This window comes from Metarhizium robertsii (assembly GCF_000187425.2).
Source record: "Metarhizium robertsii ARSEF 23 chromosome Unknown MAA_Scf_1, whole genome shotgun sequence".
In the NCBI taxonomy this organism is placed as follows: Eukaryota; Fungi; Ascomycota; class Sordariomycetes; order Hypocreales; family Clavicipitaceae; genus Metarhizium; species Metarhizium robertsii.
Window position 1 is genome coordinate 5,507,899 of NW_011942149.1, and position 21,134 is coordinate 5,529,032.

The 21,134-nt window shown below is 51.5% G+C and overlaps 5 protein-coding genes across 5 annotated transcripts; 4 read left to right on the top strand and 1 right to left on the bottom strand.

Moving 5' to 3' along the window:
• Positions 1-340: 340 nt before the first annotated feature.
• Positions 341-2,065, top strand: MAA_01904 (Nucleotide-sugar transporter; the record flags this gene model as incomplete). Its single annotated transcript, XM_007819902.1, has 4 exons — positions 341-566; positions 680-969; positions 1,044-1,730; positions 1,790-2,065. 4 exons carry the CDS (start codon positions 341-343, stop codon positions 2,063-2,065), a joined length of 1,479 nt encoding a protein of 492 aa, XP_007818093.1.
• Positions 2,066-2,624: 559 nt separating this feature from the next.
• MAA_01903 (mannose-1-phosphate guanyltransferase) lies at positions 2,625-4,214 on the bottom strand (the record flags this gene model as incomplete). Its single annotated transcript, XM_007819901.1, has 3 exons — positions 2,625-2,651; positions 2,710-3,963; positions 4,149-4,214. The coding sequence occupies 3 exons, from the start codon at positions 4,212-4,214 to the stop codon at positions 2,625-2,627; spliced, it is 1,347 nt and encodes a 448-aa protein (XP_007818092.1).
• A 925-nt stretch (positions 4,215-5,139) lies between these two features.
• On the top strand, positions 5,140-8,114 carry MAA_01902 (Dynamin family protein; the record flags this gene model as incomplete). The annotated part of the gene is made up of 3 exons (XM_007819900.1): positions 5,140-5,323; positions 5,388-6,579; positions 6,647-8,114. 3 exons carry the CDS (start codon positions 5,140-5,142, stop codon positions 8,112-8,114), a joined length of 2,844 nt encoding a protein of 947 aa, XP_007818091.1.
• A 2,845-nt stretch (positions 8,115-10,959) lies between these two features.
• Positions 10,960-11,697, top strand: MAA_01901 (DUF967 domain protein; the record flags this gene model as incomplete). The annotated part of the gene is made up of 2 exons (XM_007819899.1): positions 10,960-11,073; positions 11,206-11,697. 2 exons carry the CDS (start codon positions 10,960-10,962, stop codon positions 11,695-11,697), a joined length of 606 nt encoding a protein of 201 aa, XP_007818090.1.
• A 1,917-nt stretch (positions 11,698-13,614) lies between these two features.
• Positions 13,615-14,232, top strand: MAA_01900 (uncharacterized protein; the record flags this gene model as incomplete). The annotated part of the gene is made up of 3 exons (XM_007819898.1): positions 13,615-13,668; positions 13,736-13,878; positions 13,935-14,232. The coding sequence occupies 3 exons, from the start codon at positions 13,615-13,617 to the stop codon at positions 14,230-14,232; spliced, it is 495 nt and encodes a 164-aa protein (XP_007818089.1).
• Between the last annotated feature and the right edge of the window lie 6,902 nt (positions 14,233-21,134).

The window sequence follows — 21,134 nt, forward strand, 5'->3', positions numbered from 1 at the left end:
TCAGTGCTCGTTCACCCACCACACCGTTCGTCAATCATTCGCTACCACTCGACACTTGTACTCTGTACCGACTCTCCTTCCCGACCGACAAACGTCTGGTCAATACTTTTTTTTATTTGTTTTATGTCAATACTGGCTACTCTCTTGCGTCTCGACATTCCTTTTTTGTCTTTTTTATTCTTTCCTTTTTTCTCAATCACGGCAAAAATTTGTTTCTCAGCGCCGCTCTTCGCTCCTTTTACCTCCGGCACAAGGCGCGCAGCTTGACCGTCGACTTCCTGTTACCCCTGCTCACCCTTTCCCTTCCGCGTGATATCACCACCAGCGACGTGCTGCCACCATGGCAATTCTCGAGACCGCGGCCTCAAAGGCGGCTGGTCCTGCCACCTACCGGAGCACCAAAGGAAATGGATTCGCAAAGAACGTGTCTTTGATATTTGTACGTTCTTCTGCTGCCGCCATGCCGTGGTACCTGGGCGCACGCGACCTGCACGAGGCGACCCTCGAGACGGTGCTTAAGCTAACTATCTACCTAGTTGACTTTCCAGAACTCGGCCCTGATACTGGTACGTTTAACGTTCGATCGAAGCGAAGCGATTCAGAACCGCCGTCGTCGTTGGCTGCTCGTGCCAAGCCTAGAATGACCTAACATGTTTGCAGGTGATGCATTACTCGAGAGTCATGCCTCCTGAAGGCGACCACCGGTATTTCACATCGACAGCTGTCTTTCTCAACGAGGTAATCAAGCTGGCCATATCTCTCACACTGGCTCTATACGAGACGTCCAAGACCCTGGCTCCGAGCACGCCAGCCACGGTCCTTTTTGAGCAGATTTACAATGGCGTATTCTCCAATGATGGCTGGATGCTCGCCGTGCCCGCCGCTTTGTACACCTTCCAGAATTTGCTGCAGTACGTAGCTGTCGAAAATCTGGATCCAGTTCACTTCCAGGTCTTGTATCAAGTCAAGGTGCGTTGTCCATCAAATCACCACCCAACTTCAAACAATCAAAACCTGGCCTTCGATGCTGACAAACAGAGCAGATTCTCACAACAGCTATCTTCAGTGTTTTTCTTCTCCGCCGCCAACTGGGTTTCAAAGGATGGGCATCCCTCGTCATTCTCACTCTCGGTGTCTGCGTCGTTTCTTTGCCATCCTCCGAAAAAACGACCAACTCACTCCTCCTGCACGGCGTCCCCGACCACTTCTTTCCTCGATCAAAACACGAAATTGGCCAAACTGTGGCTGGCGCTGATGTTCCCGAAGCAGCGCTGCATCTGAGCAGGCGGTCTGCCACCTACGAAGGCATCGCCAAGGATTTGCCTCCCGCGGACCCCATTATGAACTATTCTGTGGGCGTTACCGCAGCCCTCGTCTCTGCCGTTGTGTCCGGATTGGCAGGTGTTTACTTCGAGAAGCTGCTTAAAGAAAGCTCTACCAATGCCAGTGTCTGGATGCGAAACGTTCAATTAAGCTTCTACTCGCTCATTGCGGCCTTCTTGGGAGGCTGCATGTACCAAGATGGTGCTGGCATCCGAGAACATGGGTTCTTTGAGGGCTACAATGCCGTGGTTTGGGCAGCAATACTGCTCCAGGCCGCCGGTGGGCTACTAGCCAGTCTCGTGATTCGCGATGCCGACAATATAGTAAAGAATTTTGCGACGAGCATCAGCATCGTAATCAGCTTCGTCGTCAGCGTGTGGATCTTTGACTTTGCCGTCACATTAACAGTGAGTTATTTTGCCGCCTGATTGAGCGCTCCGTCTCAGCCTTGCAACTAACAAATCAGTTTCTTGTGGGCACTTCCCTTGTTCTCCTGGCAACATACATCTACAGCGTCCCAGAGCGTAGGCTCCATCGTCCCCCGGCCATGCGCATCGTTAGTTTCGAAAAGCCCGCCATCGAACAAACCGTCACGCCGCTGCAAACGCCTCGCACGGCAGATGTTCGCCGTTTGAACACTGACCCCTTAGAGGGCAGGGGGGTCGGCAAGACGACAAGTCGACCCAGTAGTCCTATGTTGCCTCGTGTGGCGAGCCGCACTCATGTCCATAAAGAAGTTTAGCACATTTTATTCCGTTTCTGTTTTCCGCGGCAAGTATGGTATCCGGCGTCTGGGGGGAAAAGCATTGATTTAAAGCAGTGGGGATAGCTATATGAGCATTTGTGGATTGGCAAGGCTTTTTTGGGTAGGATTTTTGTAGACGGATTTAGAGGCTTGATACCGTGCGACCGACCTGCTCTCAAGAACTGGCAGGGAACCGAAGAAAACGTTGATTCATATGGCTACCAGTGCCTCTAGTCACGGAAAACATTAGACGTATCAACACGTTTTCTCCCAAATTGCGTCAAGAACAGGCTGAACTTTGATTTCTATTCCCTGCTAGATATCTACCTTTGTAGCAGCCGCGCACCTGACGCTCAGCTACCCTTGGTAGAAAGTCTCTGTCACAATTAACTAAAGCTTCAACGGGAAAATCGACCTTCCAGATGACTTTATTGTCGTTGATTTGCCCTTTACATTCCCAACATGATCTCACCCGGTTTAACTGCTCCCTAAGTATTACTCCACCGTTTACTCTCTCAGCCGAGAAAAAACATTTGGTTTTGATATCAAACGCCATTCACATAATGACTTCATTTGCCACATCCTAAATGCACATGTCAACAGTCTACTCGAAAATGGTTCCTCAGGAAAAAGACACTCACCCGCTTCAATTCTTTGTAGGGTAGACAAATGCAGTTCTGTATACGAACTTCATCACCAACAACACAGTCCTTACCCAGGATAGTGATACTCTGAACCTTGACGCCGTTCTTGATAATGCTAGTCGAGTGGCTGCTCGCCGGTGTGGGTGTACCTTCCACACGGGCCCAGGCGCCTACTCTGCTGCCCCAGCCAATAATTGAGTATAAAATGCAAGCATCGTGCTTGACCTCGGAGTCCTCCAGGACCACACTCTCCTTGATGCGGGCTCCAGCGCCGACAATGACGCGGGGTCCAATGCTCACGTTGGGACCGAGCTTGGCAGTTGGGTGAACTTGTGCGGTGGGGTGTATGAAGACAGGAGGCAAAATGTTTGCACTAGGTTGGGCGAGTTCCTCGCTATCCGACTGCCATGCTTGCTGCAAGTAAAGTGCGTTGGCGGGCACAGCAGATCCTGCCGTCTTGATCTGGCGCCAGAAATCCTGGGTTTCGTAGACAAAGAACTGCTTGCTGTCTGCCATGTCACTCAGGATATCTTGCTCGAGTCGAATAACTTCGTTCTTACGGCTGGATTCGTCGTCGTCGTCGTCACCACCTGGTGGAAAATGATGCGATTCGAGATTATCCGAGGAAGGGTATGATACGAGACGGGAAGGTCGATCGAGGCGGCGCTTGATGGCCGACTTGATGGATGGGAAGATTGCCTCAGTGGAGAAGAGATATACACCACAGTTGATCAAATTGCTAATTTGGGACTCGGGCTTTTCGACGTAATGCAATACACGGCGAGTATGCGTGTCAGATACGATGCAGCCAAAGTTGGTGGCGGCGTCGTCGCTCACACGGGTACCGAGAATGACTGCCTCGGCATCCTTTTCCACGTATAGCTTGAGCATCTCGGCCAGGGGAAACGAGCAGCACACGTCGGCATTGAGAACAAAGATTCGTTCGGGTTTGCCTTTGAGGATGGCATCGCGGAAGTGGTATAATCCGCCGGCGGTGCCAAGAGCCTGATATTCGCGTAGGTAGCGGATAGTGATGGAGGGGAACTCCTTGGCCGAGTCCTTGATGAAGTCGCGAAAAACAGATTCGTCGTAGTAGCCGATGATGTATACTTCTTGGATATGCTTGTTGGGCACGCGGGCAATGGAGGATAGGCAGTGCCAGATGATGGGGTGACCAGCGACTTCGAAGAGGGGCTTGGGGAGGTCGAGAGACAGAGGACGGAAGCGGGTGCCTCTTGACGGACCGCCGACCTTGGATCGTACATGTTAGCCGAATGACAATGGTGGTGTCAATTATGAATATGCTCAGTTTGTTTGTTGCCTTGATCGGCAAGCTTGCGCGCAGGGAGCAACATCAGTTGTTCCCATTCCAAGGCCACACCTCCAGGTTCCTCGGACAAGCCAATTTAATATGCTGCCGTATTTGTTGAACTCACCAGAATGATGGCTTTGGTTGTGCCCTGGTCCTTGGACCGATGCGCCAAGGGGATCTGGAGAGACATTGCGGTGACGTTTGTTGGGAGTGGATGTGGGGTGGTTCGATTGGAGACTCGTGATGGACGACGAGCAGTATATCGCCAGTTATCCTCACGCAGGCGCCTACCTTGCTTCTCACAATGCAGACCCAACCTTAACTGCGTTATACACAGGCAAAACAGGGAGGCTGTATGAGGGTCAGGAGATGATGCCTCGGTGGTCTGAATCAGCTTGATCAGACATGGAGTCGAAGCTCAGGCGATTACCTAGGTCAATGAATGAATGACTGGGCACATTACGCGACGTGTGGTTCAACATTGAATGCGCCCACAAACCCCAGCCCCCTGCTTTTTTCACCATCGCAACTCCAGCGACCATTAATTTTTGATAGTGTCACCGCGACGACAACGGCCGGACTACCACAAATGCTGCGAAAAGTATACGTAGTAGTGCACAATTGGTTTCTTGTAAAGAATTAAAAAAGCATTCTGTTGAAAAATTTGCCGTATTTATCATGGTACTGGGTCGCAGTGCTGGCCATCGCTCTCCTCGCACTATCACTTCTGATCTTGTTCAGGAGTCTGCCCAGAGCTCTGGTGGTCCAACGAAGCTAGCTGTTGCCACCTGTACGGCAGACCAGAACTCGTCTTCATATCCGCGTTGTCACCTCACTTTACACTCACTTTCATTGCGAGTTTGACTTCCTCCAATTGCACTGTTTGTCTGATTCAACCCTCCTATTTCTCTGTTTACAATATACCCCGCCAGCCTGTTTGAATTTCTCTGTACCCAGCTACAATATTTTCCACTCCAAAGGTCTCCTTCTCTCTGACCTTTTCCCCTTAAGCCTCTTGTACAAGATCAGTGCGACGCTTATTCTGATCCCATTGAAGGGATTTGGGGATGATCTTCACATCTTTCACAGATTCAGTCGCCATCAATTAACCCGGCATGACAACTGCAACTCCGCGTCGTCACCGTGGAGGAGGGGGGAGCCGGCGTATCAAGCAGGACCCAGATACTTCCTTAACGGAGCCTTTCGCCCTGGACGACATCAACAATGTTGATGTGAGATCTTATGTTACGAACTACGGTCCCATCGACCACATAGCTCGCCAAGGCAGGTCTGATGCACGTAAGTCTTGGAAAACCTCACCTCTCCTATGCTGATATCCGTATCCGTACTGACATGAGGACAGCTGCGCCTAGTGAGCGCAGCCTTGACACAGGACCAATGTTGCGAGAGATCAGGACTCGTCCTAATGCCACGAATGGCATGTCTGTGGAAAGCCCAATCAGCAATCATGACGACAGTTTCTTTCATACCTCTTTCCAAGATATCGGAAAGAAGCTAAAGGCTTGCAACGACACCTTGGGCGAACTGCAGCAGCTGGGGGTGTCTCATGATGTCCAGTTGCCAGAGCTAGTCCTTGTTGGTGACCAGTCAGCCGGAAAATCAAGTCTCATGTCCGGTCTTGCGAATTTGGATCTGCCCAGGAGTGAGGGCACCTGTACGCGATGCCCACTTCACATTCGAGTTTCGCGCAATAGCGACTGGTCTTGTCGTGTCTGGCTTCGAAAAGAGTACTCATTTCAGCCACCCACTGATCGACCTATTGTTGAGTCGGATGTGACGGACGAAGATCCATTCTTTCCATGGCGCAAGCAACCTGTTTCGGCGGTGCATGAGTTCAAGACCATGCAGGATAAGAGTCAAATCGAAGAGGTTTTGAGATGGGCCCAGATTGCCATTCTGAACGACGATAAGCACCATGGTCTGTTTATTCCAGGCTCTGGAGCCATCGCAGTCAACAGGCGCATTGAGGACGCTGCCGCAGAGACTATCGCCAAGTTCTCGCCCAACGTTGTGGCTTTAGAGATCAAAGGGCCCGATCTACCAGATCTGTCCTTTTACGACATGCCAGGTATTTTCCAGAATCCTGCGGATGCAAAGGATGATTACTTGGTAAATGTCGTGCGCAACCTGTCCAAAGCTTACATCCAGCACCCTTCTGCCATTATTATTTGCTCCATGCCCATGAATAGTGACGCCGAGAACTCGTCTACTTTTGGCCTAACTCGAAAGCTGGGCGCAACCTCGCGAACTATCGGCGTTCTAACGAAGGCTGACCTACTACCAGAAGCAGGAAACCACGACCAGTGGTTGGCTATCATGAAGGGCTGTACCCACCAGACAGGCCTGGGATACTTTATTACTTCACGTCCACAAGGCAAAGATCTTGATGAGCTGAAGAAGTGGGAAGAATTGGTATTCGAGTCTCACTCTCTTGGGAACTGGCCATCGGAGTTCCATGGATTTTCCGAACGATGTGGCGTTGAGAAACTCAAGTCGTTCCTCTCTGAACGTTTGGGCGAAGAATTTGCCAAAAGGTAAGCCTCCAGAGGAGTAGTTGATGTCGAGAGAACACTGTTTGCAACAACGGCTAACCCGTTACAGCCTGCCCAATATTAAGCAGAAAGTCAAGCACCACTTGGACAAGATCACAAAGCAGCTCGCAAACCTTCCAGAACTTCCGGACAACGTGGAGCTGGAGATAAAGACGGGGCTAATGGCCTTTGCTGACTCGGCACGGCTCAAGTTAGAAGGGTTTATGAGCCACTTCAGCGTTCTGCCGCGCAATTTCCGCAACTGTCTGCTGGAGACAAAGCCCAAGTTCACTCTCAAAGACAAGTCTGATTTTCCCGTCCTCGAGATATCAGACGATGAATCAGATGCAGCATCCGTTGCAACAACTACTCCAACTGCCAAAAGGCGCACGGCGCCAACAAACATTACCCCTTCTAAGCGGCCTCGTCTGGAGACTCCCTTGCACGGGACCCCCTCCAACAGCCACGTAAAACCCGAGGAACAGCATGGACTTGCTCTACGTGGGACTAGTATCATGGCTCCTCGCGCGACTGTCCCTAAAAAAGCAGTCCTTCCGGAACCATTTGCGGGGTTTACCAATGTTGGCCGTGGTTTCCGTACTCTCCGTCAAGTTCGCGAGGAGATTGAAGCAAAGACCAAGGCTGGCATGCCTGATCGCACATCTGATCAAGTGTATGAAGACCTGGTAGTTGAAGCAGTCCGACCGTGGAATGGACCCATGGATGCCTTTATCAAGCAGACAATGCGAGAACTTCAGTCGGAATTAGAATCTACCCTCAACAAAGCGTTGGAAGGGCTTAAAAAGAGGTTTATTTATCTGGAGGCCAAAAGGCACCTGCGGAGGTTCCTCGAGGAGCACCGCAAAGAAACAGAGCATGATCTTGCCCTCCTCTACCATGACGAAAAAGAACGCCTACTCACCTTCAACGACAAGACGTTCGAGCAATACAGGGATGACGAGTACATGGAGCTTACCCGTTTTCGCCACTTTATGCGTCTCAAGGCCGTTGGTCCAGACCCTGGGAACTACATTTCAAGCGACAAGCTCACTGAAGACAAACGAGTACAGGAAGCGAAGAAGCGAGATCAGGAGATGCTCAGGCTTGGTCGGGATCCATTTGCGCGAGAGTTGGAGGTCATTGCATACGTTAGGGGGTATTATCGCCTCGCGGCCTTGCGCTTCGCCGATGCCGTGTCCCAGCGCATCATTTGCCGTATGATTCCAGCTATTCGACGTCAACTGCCGCACTATTTGGAGGATAAGCTGGGTATTCGGGGTCCTGACGCCGCAAGTGTCTATGAGAGACTGATGGAGGAGGACGAGACAACCGCTGGCAGGCGGGAGACGTTGAAGTCTGAGAAGGATAAGTTTGTGAGGGCATTGGCCAGTATTCAGCTTCTCGAAAATGGTGCAGCAGCTGCCGCAAACATGCCAATGTCTAGCATGGCTGGCGTTAGCATGACAGAGACAGAGACATCAACGCAGAGGGTCGAGCCCATGGAGTTGGATAGTCGCACTGAAGAAGATGAGGTGTAGCGTGCGAAATATTGAGCCTTGAACCAAAGTCTGAGATGACCTGGTGGGGTGATGTCGCGTCGCATGGGCTGGTGAGAGAGATTGGCTGTGTTCTATTGGGAACCGTCGTTGGATGTTTTTGCAATGTAGAAACAAAGTGTACATTTGACTGAGGGAATCGGTAGAGGGATGGATAATTATCGGCTGTTTGTATTCGCAAGAAGGAATTGACGGGGCAAAGAAGAGATTGCTGTTGGCAGCACAGAGGACTCAATGTACAGATAGATAGAGGCAAGCAAGCATGGAACCAATCGGCGAATTGGAACGCAAAAATGGATTCTATTGCTTTCTTTCTCCCCCTTCCCGCCAAAGAAAAAAGAAACTTCACCACGAACAAATATGTAAACGTAGTTTGGACAACAAACACACTTCTCATCATCTCCACCAAGAAAAAACACACATGGCCCGCTTATAGTCAATAATCCTGCGGCTCGAGCATGAGCCAAAAAAGACGCATCGTCGCAGCAGGTATGGATAAGACTTATGGCGTGAATAGCTCCGACTCCAACCCGCTAAATATGTCCCCTGCAAGGGGTCAAGGCAAGACGCGGTGGCGTCATGCGCCGGCTTCCGAAAAAGATATTTAGGCAAAACGTGAGACCCGGGGCGGCTGGTTTGGTTCTGGAGTGGCAAGTCCCGGCCACACGGGAGGTTCGGCGGCCCTCGGTTGGCATGGGCGCCAATCAGAGACGAGGAGCGGCGGATGACACGTCCGAATGGGGTAGGCAGGAGGCAGGCGGCAGGTTGTGAAGAAACAATGATGGAAATAGAGAGGCTGTCCGTGGAGGAGTGTGGAGGGGGGCGTGGAAGGGGGCTTGCTTACTCTGGAAGTAAGACTTGGGGGAACCGGCCCTGATCCGGCGCCCTCTTTTGGTTGGAGATTTGCAAATCCTCTCCGGCCAGAGTGGTTGATGACTTGATGTTCTCAAGTGCCTCGGGTCTTCGGGGCAGGAATGCTACTTTACATGTGTACCGCCTCGCGTTTCCTATTTGTTATGGGATATGGCCCGACTCCTTCATGCCAGCAGAATCGTTCTCTTTCTCCATTCCAACATGGCTGCCGAAGAGATGCCAGATAAGAAGAGGGCCACACGACAACTCTCGTGAGCGCCCAGGCGGCGGGAACCCAAAACAAGTCGACAAATCTTGTTCTGCGCTCGAGAACAGCCATGTGAGCCTGTATTTGCTGACAAACAATGGTGCGGCGTTGGCCGCTCTGCTCCAAGGCGGCGTTGGCCAAGCGAATGTCGAGTCACTGCTCCGGAAAGGCTCAACAAGAAGGACTGTGCCCTCCGTACCATTAGATTCGATTTGATACAACTTTCACGAAGTTGATGGGCATGTAAGCCTGTCTGTCCGCTTGGTGGACGCCAGCGTGGTAGTTGGCCGGGCGGCGGTGGTGTTTCCGGTTACACACGGTGATGAGAGTGTTAGTCGGGGGATTATTACTTGCAGAGCTTGGGACATGTTGCCCGGTTTATCGGGAAGCATGCGCTGCAGCACCAAGCTGTCTTTTTGTTTATTACAGCAACTACCGAGTACGTTCTCGACGACTAGAAGGCAGCTGCCGACACAAGGTTCATCACAATGTCTCACATTAACAAATCACCGGCAACCAGCCGCGTGACAATACTGCCAACAGAGCCAGGTTTTTGCGACAACAGTTTGCTTTGGTTGCCTCTACTAGTAACTTAACTAAGCTTTTTCTTTTCTTTTCTTTTTTTTTTTTTTTTTTTTTTTGTTTAGATTAGGCCAGCATAAGGCCGTTCATGTCCAGGAGCACGCCAGCTTCTAGTTAAAACCACCAGCCCCTTTTGACAATACGCTTATTTTCCACCACGGCAAAATAGTCAATTTTGCCTCATGTCTCATGTCTCCATAACCCCATATATTGATCAGGTGTGACTGTACGGCAATCCTCTTTCCTGACAAGTAGGGCATGGAGGCTGTGGCTTGCATGAAGCCAGCTACATATCTCCGGTTGTAATCTTGCCCAATCCTCCAATAGGGGGGTTGGCAGGTAACCACCCGTGGACAAGCAAATGTTTCCAAGGAAAAGGTTGAGCTGGTGTCCCCATGTTTTCGATCCGCCTGGGTGGTACAAAGGCAGGGTTCGGGCTTGGGTCCCCATGTCTATCTACACGGGTGGTAACCTGGTCTGAACACTTGTTTTATCCTCAACACCATATAAGTGCTCTCTTGAATGTTTCTTCCTCTCCCTCTTCTCCTACACCCTCCGGGATTCTTGTGAACTCATCTTTGTTTACGTCTTCTATGTGGAGACCAAGGGCCCGACACTAGAGGAAATTGCCCGGATTTTCGATGGTGATGAGGCGGTTGCGCATATTGACTTTGAACAGTTGTGCGTAGATAGGCTACACATACTGGGACATGGTTTGGGTGTTGCGTGTTTTTTTTTGTTCCCTTTTCCTTTTCCGTAACTCGGTGTTTGAGGTTTAAAGTTTGAGCTATATGTTCAATTGTGCAACTGCTGCATCACACAGTAACTCGCTCAACACTCATGCGAGTCTCTTAGCAAACACACCCGAGATACGAATGTATCAAATGATCAACCTGTACGCATGGAGTGCTGACAAGTTATCAATGGATACTCCACGGAGGTTGAGCCTCACCCTTGTGGAGTCCATGGACCATTAGTCCGGGTCGATGCTAAAAAAAAACTCAAAAGTCGCCCAGCAGAAGAGTCATAGTTGTATCCGCTCGAGTGCGCGCAATTTTAATCTCTCGATCCGTAACGACCACCAGTTGAGCTGAAACGCGAGAAAAGTCTCGGATACACCGCAACATGCCACAGAAGATTTGGCAACGCACATTCGAAGCCGGCCTCGGCCTGGAGAAGACGCTTGCTGCGACCCGGAGCTCCGGTCGCCCGGTCGCCGTTGAGAGTCCGCCGACCGACGTGAGACAAACCATCCCGCCTGCCTCCGGCTCGGGGGTCCGGATGCGGCCCCGGCATTGGGCGCATACACCGGCAGGCACACGCTCCCTTGGTTGGAACATGGCGCTAATGGAAGCATGAAACAAAAAATAGGTTGACCATCTCCTGAAAGCCGAAGTCGGCGGCGACGGCTTCATACTCACGTCATTCACCGCCGAGGATGCCTGGGAGCTGGGCCACCTGCTGCATGCGCGACTGCTCCCGTTTACCCCTTCCCGTCCTGCTCTCATCTCCATCAGCCTCGCCAACGGCAGCGTAGTGTACCAGAGCGCTACGGGGCCCGGCATCACGCCCGACAATTCCGTGTGGGTGGCTCGCAAGCGTGCGACCGTGCTGCGCTTCGGAGTCAGCAGCTGGCTGATGGGCCGCAAGTTTGAGGGCGACGAGGTGGCCTTTGCTGCCAAGTTTGGCCTGGGGCCAGACAAGTCGGGTGAGTATGCTATTCACGGCGGTGGTGTGCCCATCAAAGTGCGCGGTGTTGAAGGCGTGGTTGCCGTCGTCGTCGTCAGCGGGTTGAAGCAGCATGAAGATCATGGCGTAATTGCAGAGGTCATCCGGGAGAACTGGGCGCCCGTGGAGGGTTAGCTGATGGTGGTTATTAAGCTACATTGACGTTCAAAACTGTGTATCGGAGGCCCAAACTCTTTGTTGAATGCGCCACTCCCTCACCAACTGGCAATTATCCCGGGAGCGGCCTAATGAGAAAGTTCAATATGACGACAACAGCGACATGATTCAATTTTGGGCCAAGTGCTGTCATGAGAACCCAAGTTAAAGGACGTTCTTTTGTCATTGTTTGAAGCTATGTAGTACATGGATCCGACTCCCGTTTTAGCTGGATGCTTAGCCCCAACGTGATAAAGATGAGCAAGCCATTTCGACATTCGGCCAAGCATCTGGCATTAGTTCTCTATTGAACATGTGGGCTATTGAAAGACGTACTTGATTGAACGCTCCCTTTGGGGAACGAGCTCAACCGACGTAGTCGATATGTTTCTTGTGAGACAAATATCCGTTGGTCAGCTTTTGAGCTAATCTCACTTGTTACCAGCTTTTGCTTTTGCTAGGGAGGGGCGTGCCCCATGGACTCAGCAGAGCTTCCAGGGTCATATTGGAAATAGCCATGATGCTATTCGGTGCCCGTACTGTTGAAATCAGCGAATGGGATGTCTGTTGAAGCTCAGAGAGCGGGGAGAACATGCAACAGGCCGTTTCTGGCAAGTCGAGCCACCGCCTGCCTTTCAGCGCGATGTCTTCCTTGTGCGAATATGGAGGCTTTCATGCCGCGGTGAAGGCTGTGGAGCATAATTGACAGTGAAAGTTACAGTAATTGAGCATTGCTGGGATGGTGTCTGAGAAGTGACAGTTCCGCGGACGTAGGTGTGCATGTCGGGTGACGAACAAGAGCAACGTCCATTGGATATTCGTCACGGCGGCAAGCGACTGTCCTAGGCGCCCTGCACGACAGGGCCTGAGAGCAAATTACGACGCCTCATGAGGGTTGTGAAGGGTGTGTCCGGAGACTTGCCTTGTAGTGAAAGAGTGAGTTACGAAGACAAAGGCCGTGGCCACATGAGAGCTGTGACACTTGGCTGTGGTGTAGAAGAATGAGCGGTCAACACCGACTGCTGCAACTTGATATCCCGTCGAAACTCGTATGTCTTGGCCCAGCCAGATGACGCAACTGAGCTCAATCATTTGTATTCTAATTACAACAGCAGCCATGGATTTCAAAACAGGAGTGTCAATATGAACAAGACCACAAGCCCCTACATGACTTTTAGTACTAACCAGACTGGTTTAGGACTGAGGATAGGTGGCTTTCGTAGCAACTCTTGTGTAACAGGCCCTTGAACAAGCTCAGCCCAGAGCTAGTATAAGTCCCGAAATCGGTTGATATAGCACAGTTCGAGCAAGGGAGATTGTTACTGGCCACGGTTCCAGGGCGTTGTTGCTTCACACCTTTGCCATGCCAAAATCCAATGCAATCGAAGGGTCGATTGGGAAGTGCTGCACCAGAAGTACGAGGTACTACGCAGTGTATATGTAAAGGCAAGCCTAAGCGCATATGAAATAATCAAAAATACAAAGATAGGAATTCAGTTCAGGCCTTTCTACTGCAGCTCAGACGGGCATCGTTGAAAGGATCGCATAATGGCGAAGAGATGATGATGTGTGGTTGTGGTTTGTCGCAGAGATGGACGGCGGTGGGCCTTCCCGTCAGCACGGGCCGTGGTTTACCCGGACCAGCCACAATGGGGAAAACTGGCAAATTGCTGGCAAACCCGACCCACCTTCTAAGTGGTTGTTACTGAGCTTCGACCTTGGACACAACCTCCGTCAGCTGGGCCGAAGACCGTCATTTGCTATTGGCGGCTTTGCCTCCCTGCCAGCATTGTACTCATTATTGAGTATGATATTGCGAAGGTGAGCGCGTGTATCGGGCAAAAACTCCTCAACTCGAACCTCAGCCTTCCGGTCCTACGGCACTAACCCTCCAGCATGGGAGCCTGCCAATCGTGCCTAGGCCGGCGCGATAGGGACGACTATGAAGAGGTATGGTGTCTCCCGCTACTTAGGAAATCCCCTGTGGCTCTATCATGAATGCTAACACTTGATGTAGAGCGACGAGAACCGTCTACTGTACGACGATGGCAATGGAATGGGCTACGGAAGCTTCAACGACCCGGCTATGACTGGCGACGACACTCTCGAGGCACAGCGTGAGCACGAAGCCCTGCAAAGAGTGGTGGCTAAAGCATCAAAGTTGGTAGAATTATGGTTCTGAGGATGGCTGGAATGGCTTGAACTGACTTGTGTAGTAATATGGTGGACGTTTTCGAGATTGGCCCTCAAGATTTCGTTGGCCGAGGCGGCACGTCCACGCCGTTTGCCTACGCTGGACAAGGCGCCAGAGTTGCTCGTTACCAGCACCTGGTGTCGAAATTGAGCACTGAGGAAGATCTTGCTACCCCTGGGGTCAAGATTGATTGGCTCACGGACGACGAAGACAACCTCGAAATGCGGAACAACACGACAACCAGTGTCAAAGCCATCGACGATGGTGCAGTTGGACCACTTGTCGGCACGTTCGCGGATGCTGCAGCGGCCATGAATTAACAGTGAATCTTTTGAACCGCCACGACCATGGCCATGAGCGGCGGAACATTCGATCAACGCCCATGCTCTCTTTTTTTCAACTTCGTGTTTTATATCCCACCATGCTGTAGATTAGGCAGTCTAACGACTATCTCTGGTATCTATTTCCGTACTATTTGGGTTGGGGGGCTCGATATCCAAAAAAAAGCCGGGGCTTCTTTTCTTTTTCTCTTCTTTTCTCTTTAATCCTGGGCCAGGAGCGGCACAAATTTCGAATCATCCTTAGCTGTCCTCGAGGACTGAGAGTTGACTCAGATGTCTTCTCTCTTGCTTCTCTTGTTTGCATTTTTGACGGCCAAGTTTTCTTTCTTCTCTTTTCCTTCGCTTCTGGAGCCGAATGGGTTGAGACACGAACACATTTATCCACATGTTTTAGTACGTATGATGGGGAGGAACCAAGTGTACAAAAAGCAGCCACCATGCAGACAGACGAATGGCATTTATTTACTTAGACAAAGCAGAAAGCGCCAAGGCCGAATCGCTAGATTCAGAAAGGAAGCCAGCAACTGCATCCAAAAACGGGACCTGAAAGACTGTTATCATCCCTGGCCCTGGACATCAAACCTGGTCGCGGGGTACCATGCAGGCAGCACTACACCCTATTCTACACCGCAAAAAGCCCGTTGGGAGTTAAACACGTGCTCAACTTACTAGTGGAGTCCGACTAGCTTGTGAACTGTCGTCAACGCCATGCCGTTCAAATGGCCATTGGCTTTTGTACTCCGTCTTCGGCTCGCACCGTTTCTTTAGTTTCCCTGCCCCAGTGAGGGGCGGAAGCAAGGATCTTGCCGTGCCTCTGTCCAAGCTGCCGGGACGGCTCGCACTTAACCTCGCGTTCAACCAGTCCTTGCTGCACCGGATTTTGGCTCGTACAGGCAAGGAGGACCACTTAAAGGGCAGAATTGGGGGGTTGGTCCGAAGGTTCGTTTGTGCTCATCAGGGATTGCCATCAAAGCCCTTCCGACTCAGCCACTACCAAGCCCGAGCCGGACAAAGAAAGGGGCCAAGGGGTACTCCGTACGGAGTATGGAGGTCGAGCTTGGTCAAAGAAAACAATGGTGCGCTTGCGTCCCTTGTTAGACGGCGTCCAGCGAGCCACGGCAATGACATGACCTTGTCATGGTCCATGGATAGATGTCGACAAGCCCTCAGCTGCTCCACTCCACTCGCAGCAAACCCGCAGCAACGTCTCCAACGCGTGAGCGTTGGCGAGCCGTAACGACCTTAATTACCTCAAGATTGAGTCGCGTCCAACGGCCGCAGTTGTGCATGATCAAGACATTCAACTGTCAGATTGGCACAAGATCTCTCCGGACTCCGAGCGGCACATCACCCACCAAGCTGAAGGCGCATATGTACGCGGTACCATCATCCGGTGCCTGCCAGAGAAGTCGACAGAAAGCCGGCTATAGGCCCGATAAGCGAGGAGAGGCACCACGCACACACCGTTGCCCACACACGCACACAGGAACAGACAACAATCCCCGCGGCTTTTCAGAGTTGAGGGCAACGGGCGTCCAACTGGGGTCAGGGGCCCTCCTCATGTTGTTGTCTAGGGCATCGCTCGATCCACTAGAAACCAAGGAAGCGGCACCTCCGATGGTCTATATTACAGGCTTTTTCTCCCACTGAATTCTTTTTTGCAGCTCTATTACGGACTAGCTACACCTCTGAACGTCTCATGGCTGGCAGGCCAATGGTTGTCTGCTCTTGGCCACACTACTCCGTCCTGGAGCCTGCTTGGGTAAACAAACGCGTATAGACCACTCATCAGTCCACAAATTCATCCCTGAGTTAGCTGCTGGGAATCGGGACATGATGTTGCTTAGGTCTTTTGCATGGGCGAAGCTCACTTGGCAACAAGAGGATTTGACAAAAGTATCGAGACAATTAAACCGCAGCACTACAGGCAGGTCACGCGGCATAACCCTGTGGCCATGGTTGACAATAGATAGGTATCTAATAGCTAATGAAGAAGAAGTTTCTCAATGCGGGCTGCCTTTTCAAAGTGCTTGCCCTTGGTCAAAACCAGACCGCCCCAACGCCAAAAAGCCCCCACGGTACACACAATGAAAACGCTGGCTCTAATAGCTTTTTTTGGTCTGTAGCTTCTCCTTCCAGCTGTTGACGTGATCTCCCATGCCATCCATAACGGAACGAATTAAACACCAGACGGAATTACTAGTCTGAATCTGAATATCCTAATGCTTCTATCCACGCCTTAAGCAAAGGCCGGTGCGGACCATGGCAAGCCCCGCGCGACTTGCTCTATTTTCCGACAAACTGCATTTCTGCTGCGCTTTTTCTTCTTCTTCTTCTTCTTCCTCCTCTGCCCTTGTGTCGCCTTCTGTCCTTCTTGTCTCAAAAAAAAAAAAAAAAAAGAAAGTCGTGGTGTTTCCGACTTGTCTTGTTTGGTTGGGTGTCATGTCGCCCGTCTTTCTATTTCGTCATATTGCTTGGAGCCAATCCATCGTTTTTGTTCTGCAGAAAGCCCCCCTCTCGCCCCTGGCTTCGTTACTGAACACACACGTCGATTAGCCACAGTTCTTTGTTTCTCTCTCTGCCCCCAACTCGTCAGGAAGGAGCCCCTCGGGGAGGTCAATGGTTGACACCAGTCAAGTCATGGTCCCATTCGCTGCCTGTACCCTTGGAGGACTGGATTGGCGCTCTCAATTGGAAGGAAGGGTCTCTCATACCTGGCCAAGCGACTGTAGCCTGTGTTCATGCTCCTCGCGCATTCGGTAGATTTGGTTAAGCACTTCTTGCATCTCTCCGCATGTCCGTTCTATCGTTGCACTTCGATTTCCCTCTCTTTGCCAGCGTTGTACATCCCGATACATTTTGTCGTATCGACGCTGCTTCTTCTCCATATCGTGGCAAAGCTTACACACCTCCCGTTCTACCTTGGTCTCGTACACAAGCTTGAGCCCACAAGTCTCCCCCATTCGGTATTCCTTGTTGCACTGCTGGCGGAAATGTCCCCAGCGCCAGTAACCGCAACTCCAGCGTGTTTGATCGAAGTAGCACATGGTCGAAGCATCAGCCAGTGGCACACGGCGGGCCAAGGTGAGAGGGGAGAAAACTGGTAGAGCTAGCAAAACGCCGTCAGCGTGGGAACCGGGTAATGGAGACCACTTTTGGCTCGAACGTGGCCGCGAATCGGGACCTATTCTGCCTCCTTCTGTCCTAGCCAAGGAGTTGCTTCATTGGTTTGTTCTCCTGACCGTGCCTTGATCTACATAGAAAGGCCGAAATACGTGAAAGGACTACTCACCAAGCACTTTTAGCCTCGGCGGCGTACTTATCAACACAGCTCAGCCCACACAAACACAGACCCCCTTGTCAATTTACTTGTCCGGTCCTTTCAAGCGCGTGTCCTGTTCGGCTTCGGTCTCTGGTTCCTCGGTTCACAGCAGTTCAATCCGTAAACAGAGGAGGTCGTGTTTGTCGACGCTGATATCGTTGAGTAGGTTTATCAATTGAAGTCGTCTTTGAAGGGGATACACGTGCTAACTTATACTTATTCGACAACAGCCGTTCATCACGCTGCCATCCGCCCTATCTTCGTTCATGCCACGCTCTATAACTCGACAACAGTGGGACTGTTCCGTAGCCAACAAGTACCTTTTACGCACGCCAGCCAACGACGTCGTCACCATCGTGTTGCTTCCTGCGGGATAAAGAGGCCTTGATACGTAGATTGGGTATCCTTACCTACTGCCCCATACACTGCACCCAGCATCATGCACAGCATACACGCCCCTAGGGCATCTACGCCCCTCCATTGTCAACCCCCCCTGACGGCAAGGGGAGCAACAAGTTCTGGATGGAGGAGGGAGGGGTTGTCCACGAGAGAAGGTCGACTTTCTATTTTCACGAGTCCCTCTCTTTGCCTCAGGCGGTCCAGGCAGCCCAGAGGACACCCCGAGTGCCCAATGATCTATCGTCTTCCTCCTGTCAAGCTGCCCCAGTTTGAAAGAGTGGGCGTGTTCAGCTTCTACGGTACGACGGGCTCTCTAAGTGCCACGTTGATCAGGCCTCAAACAAGGCCCCTAGGTCTTTCGAGTACAAAAGCAGAAAACTCTTGTTCCCCCCCTCCCCACTGAGACCCGGAGCAATATCCATAGCCCGGGCCCTCCGAGAGCCAGGTTGGACGTCACAAAGGCCTCAGGGTCTCATTTTTCTCGGTTTGGACTCTGCGATCAAGTCAATGTGAATTCTAATTACCAATGCCATCCGGGGCTCATGTTGTGGAACGTATTTCATGATTGGGCATTGACTTGTCTTTCTTCTTGCTCTTGGGCCCTGACCATATCTGGCTGCAGAACGACATTGACTGGCGTTGGATGTACAATGCATGGCCCACCCTTGGTCATGACATTGCTTGGAATTCTAGGTGTTCTTTGCCGCTGCGGGTTCTGCTTAGGCTTCTGCCTCGTCGGCCGCAACTATGGCGACCGGATCTGCGGCCGTGTGGAGTTTGTGGTTCGTCCCGAAGACGAACAAGTGTCAACAACCAAGCAATGCCTGGTCCTGTCGAACACTAGTTCAGATGCCAAATTTCGGTGTACAGCAGGGATGTGATTCGATCGTCTTGCCCCCTAACAAACCTTCCATTCGGCTCGGACTCCACGAATGCCGTTGCAGATTCCACAACGGCCATATCGCCCGGCCTCAGGTCCCCTCGTCTCATACTCGTCGTACAATTTCTTTCATCTCTCTCCTTGCCAGTTTCTCATTTTGACAGGTATGTTTCATGTGCTCAATTGTTTGCTAGGCGATGATACAAAGAATTGGATCAGTACATTGCTGAAGAGAAGGGACTCGCGGCACAGGGTTGCTAATCAGCTTCAAGTACCAAGTACTCCTTCCCACTGTTACCCAGCTACATTCACAACTTGTCAGATCCTTGACAGTGTTTGGAAACGCCGAGACGGGACGTCTTCTCAACAAGAAATCCGTCGTTCTCAAACTTTCAAGTAATATATAAAGGCTTTGGTTGTACTAGAACGTTCTTCTTTGACGTGCATATTGGTCGGCAGTCAATGTTGGTCACCACATAAGCCACTTCTGCGGCACAGTTCATGGGGCCTGGTCACAGCAGTCTCTGCGTCTTCCGTTCTGCTTGTCAAGAACACGTCTCGAGGGCCGCGGATGTCTTTCTTTCTCGCCAAGCCACCAGTGACGACCATTACTACGGAGCAAAAGAACCAGGCTGGGGGTGAACGAGGGAGAGGGGGCGGGGACATGTCAAAATTTGGCGTCGATGGCGCATCCAAAAGGTGAAGGTCAAGAAACGAAAAAGGGGGTACCTGTCATTAAAACTTCCCCATGCATATTTCACGACTCACATGAAATGCATTAGCCCCTGACAGAGCAAAGCAGGAAAGCTAGAGCGCTCTCAACCGAAAGACCATGAACATCACCGACAGGGGATCAGTAAATGGGGAGAAATAGCAGCTCATGTTCTGCTCCTTTCTCCTCATAGGGTACTGAGTACTTCGTATCCTTACTGATGGTCACAAGAGAGAGGGAGGAGGGGTGGCGATTGCGAAGAAGGAAAGTCCTTCCAACGTGGCAGGGTTCGTCTGGCGCCGGAAGGATGTCCCAGAAACCGCATTGCATTCAGGTTTAAACAGCTGACAAGCCATGATGATAGTGTCTACCTATTGAGGCCAAGTTTCTGCTATCATTGTATACTTTGTGTTGCCACTCTGGCCTAGCGTGTCTCATTCTTTCTGTCAGGCCATACGAAAGTGTCTCCGATTTCGATACCTGGAAGTTAAATTGCCATTGTGGTGACAAGGCTCGTGCATCAAGGGTGTCAATTGTCACACCGGTTGAAAAATAAATCCACAATTATCACTAGGGAGTGTGTCGACTCCCGCAGCCGGGGCTTGGATGGCTAATGATCACGAAAGGGCCACGGTTGAGCAAATGGGTGACATTGGGTCCCTCTATAACCAGGGGCAGAAACTTTTCCGTGTGGAGTGGTCGGCATTGTCAAGGGATCAGAGATAATGTGGCACGATTCAGAGCAACAAATGGGAAGGGAGCTTGCCATGCCCTGAATTTCGGCGTTGCTGGCCACTCCATGGCTGTACAAACAAGGCCAAAGCTCTCTCGGTCAATGCTATGATGTCCGGTTGAAACGTTCAGTCTAGCGGGTAAAGGGGGCTTACAGCGCCGGACACACATGTCAAGTACATTCAGTGAGAGGGACCGCCAAACTCAGAGTCTGGGCCTGCTTGTCTTCGAATCTCAGACATACGACGGAGTCAGGAGCCCTTCTCGAAGCGCCACAGTGACAGTGCTGAGCGCCTGAAATTCAAAAGAAGCCCACGCTGAGGGCACAAAGTGGATCATGGGACTGGCTATTACGAGAGTTCAGAAGCGAAGCCTCGTGCTATTGCAGCTCTGCGCGGGATCGAAGACCAAATACCAAGGAGAATGGCGGTCGCGTCCGCCGGAATGTTGGCAGCTTGGGTGAATGGCCTACTTTTCTTTTTGGTTTTGGCGCCTTGGAGGCGAGTCGGCAGCGCTCCTAGTTCGGTCGATATTAGGCTTCTTGAGCTGCGGCACTCTATCTTTTGCATTTCATCACACAGACGCGGGTCTGGCACTCGTTGAAATCAGGCCCAGTTCCATGTCAGCACAAGTTCCATGGCACGCACCGCAGCCGCGGCAAAAATGCGCGGTGGAAGAAATCTCAGGACTGTTCACGTCGAGCAATCGTCGAGCAATCGTCGAGCTGGGGGCTGCTGGATTCGTACGGTGTGGTGGTGCAGCCATGCTACCGGCGTAGCCCCCGGTTGTGATCTTGGCGTCCTGCTGCCCACGGTGGCCCAGCACGAAACAACACC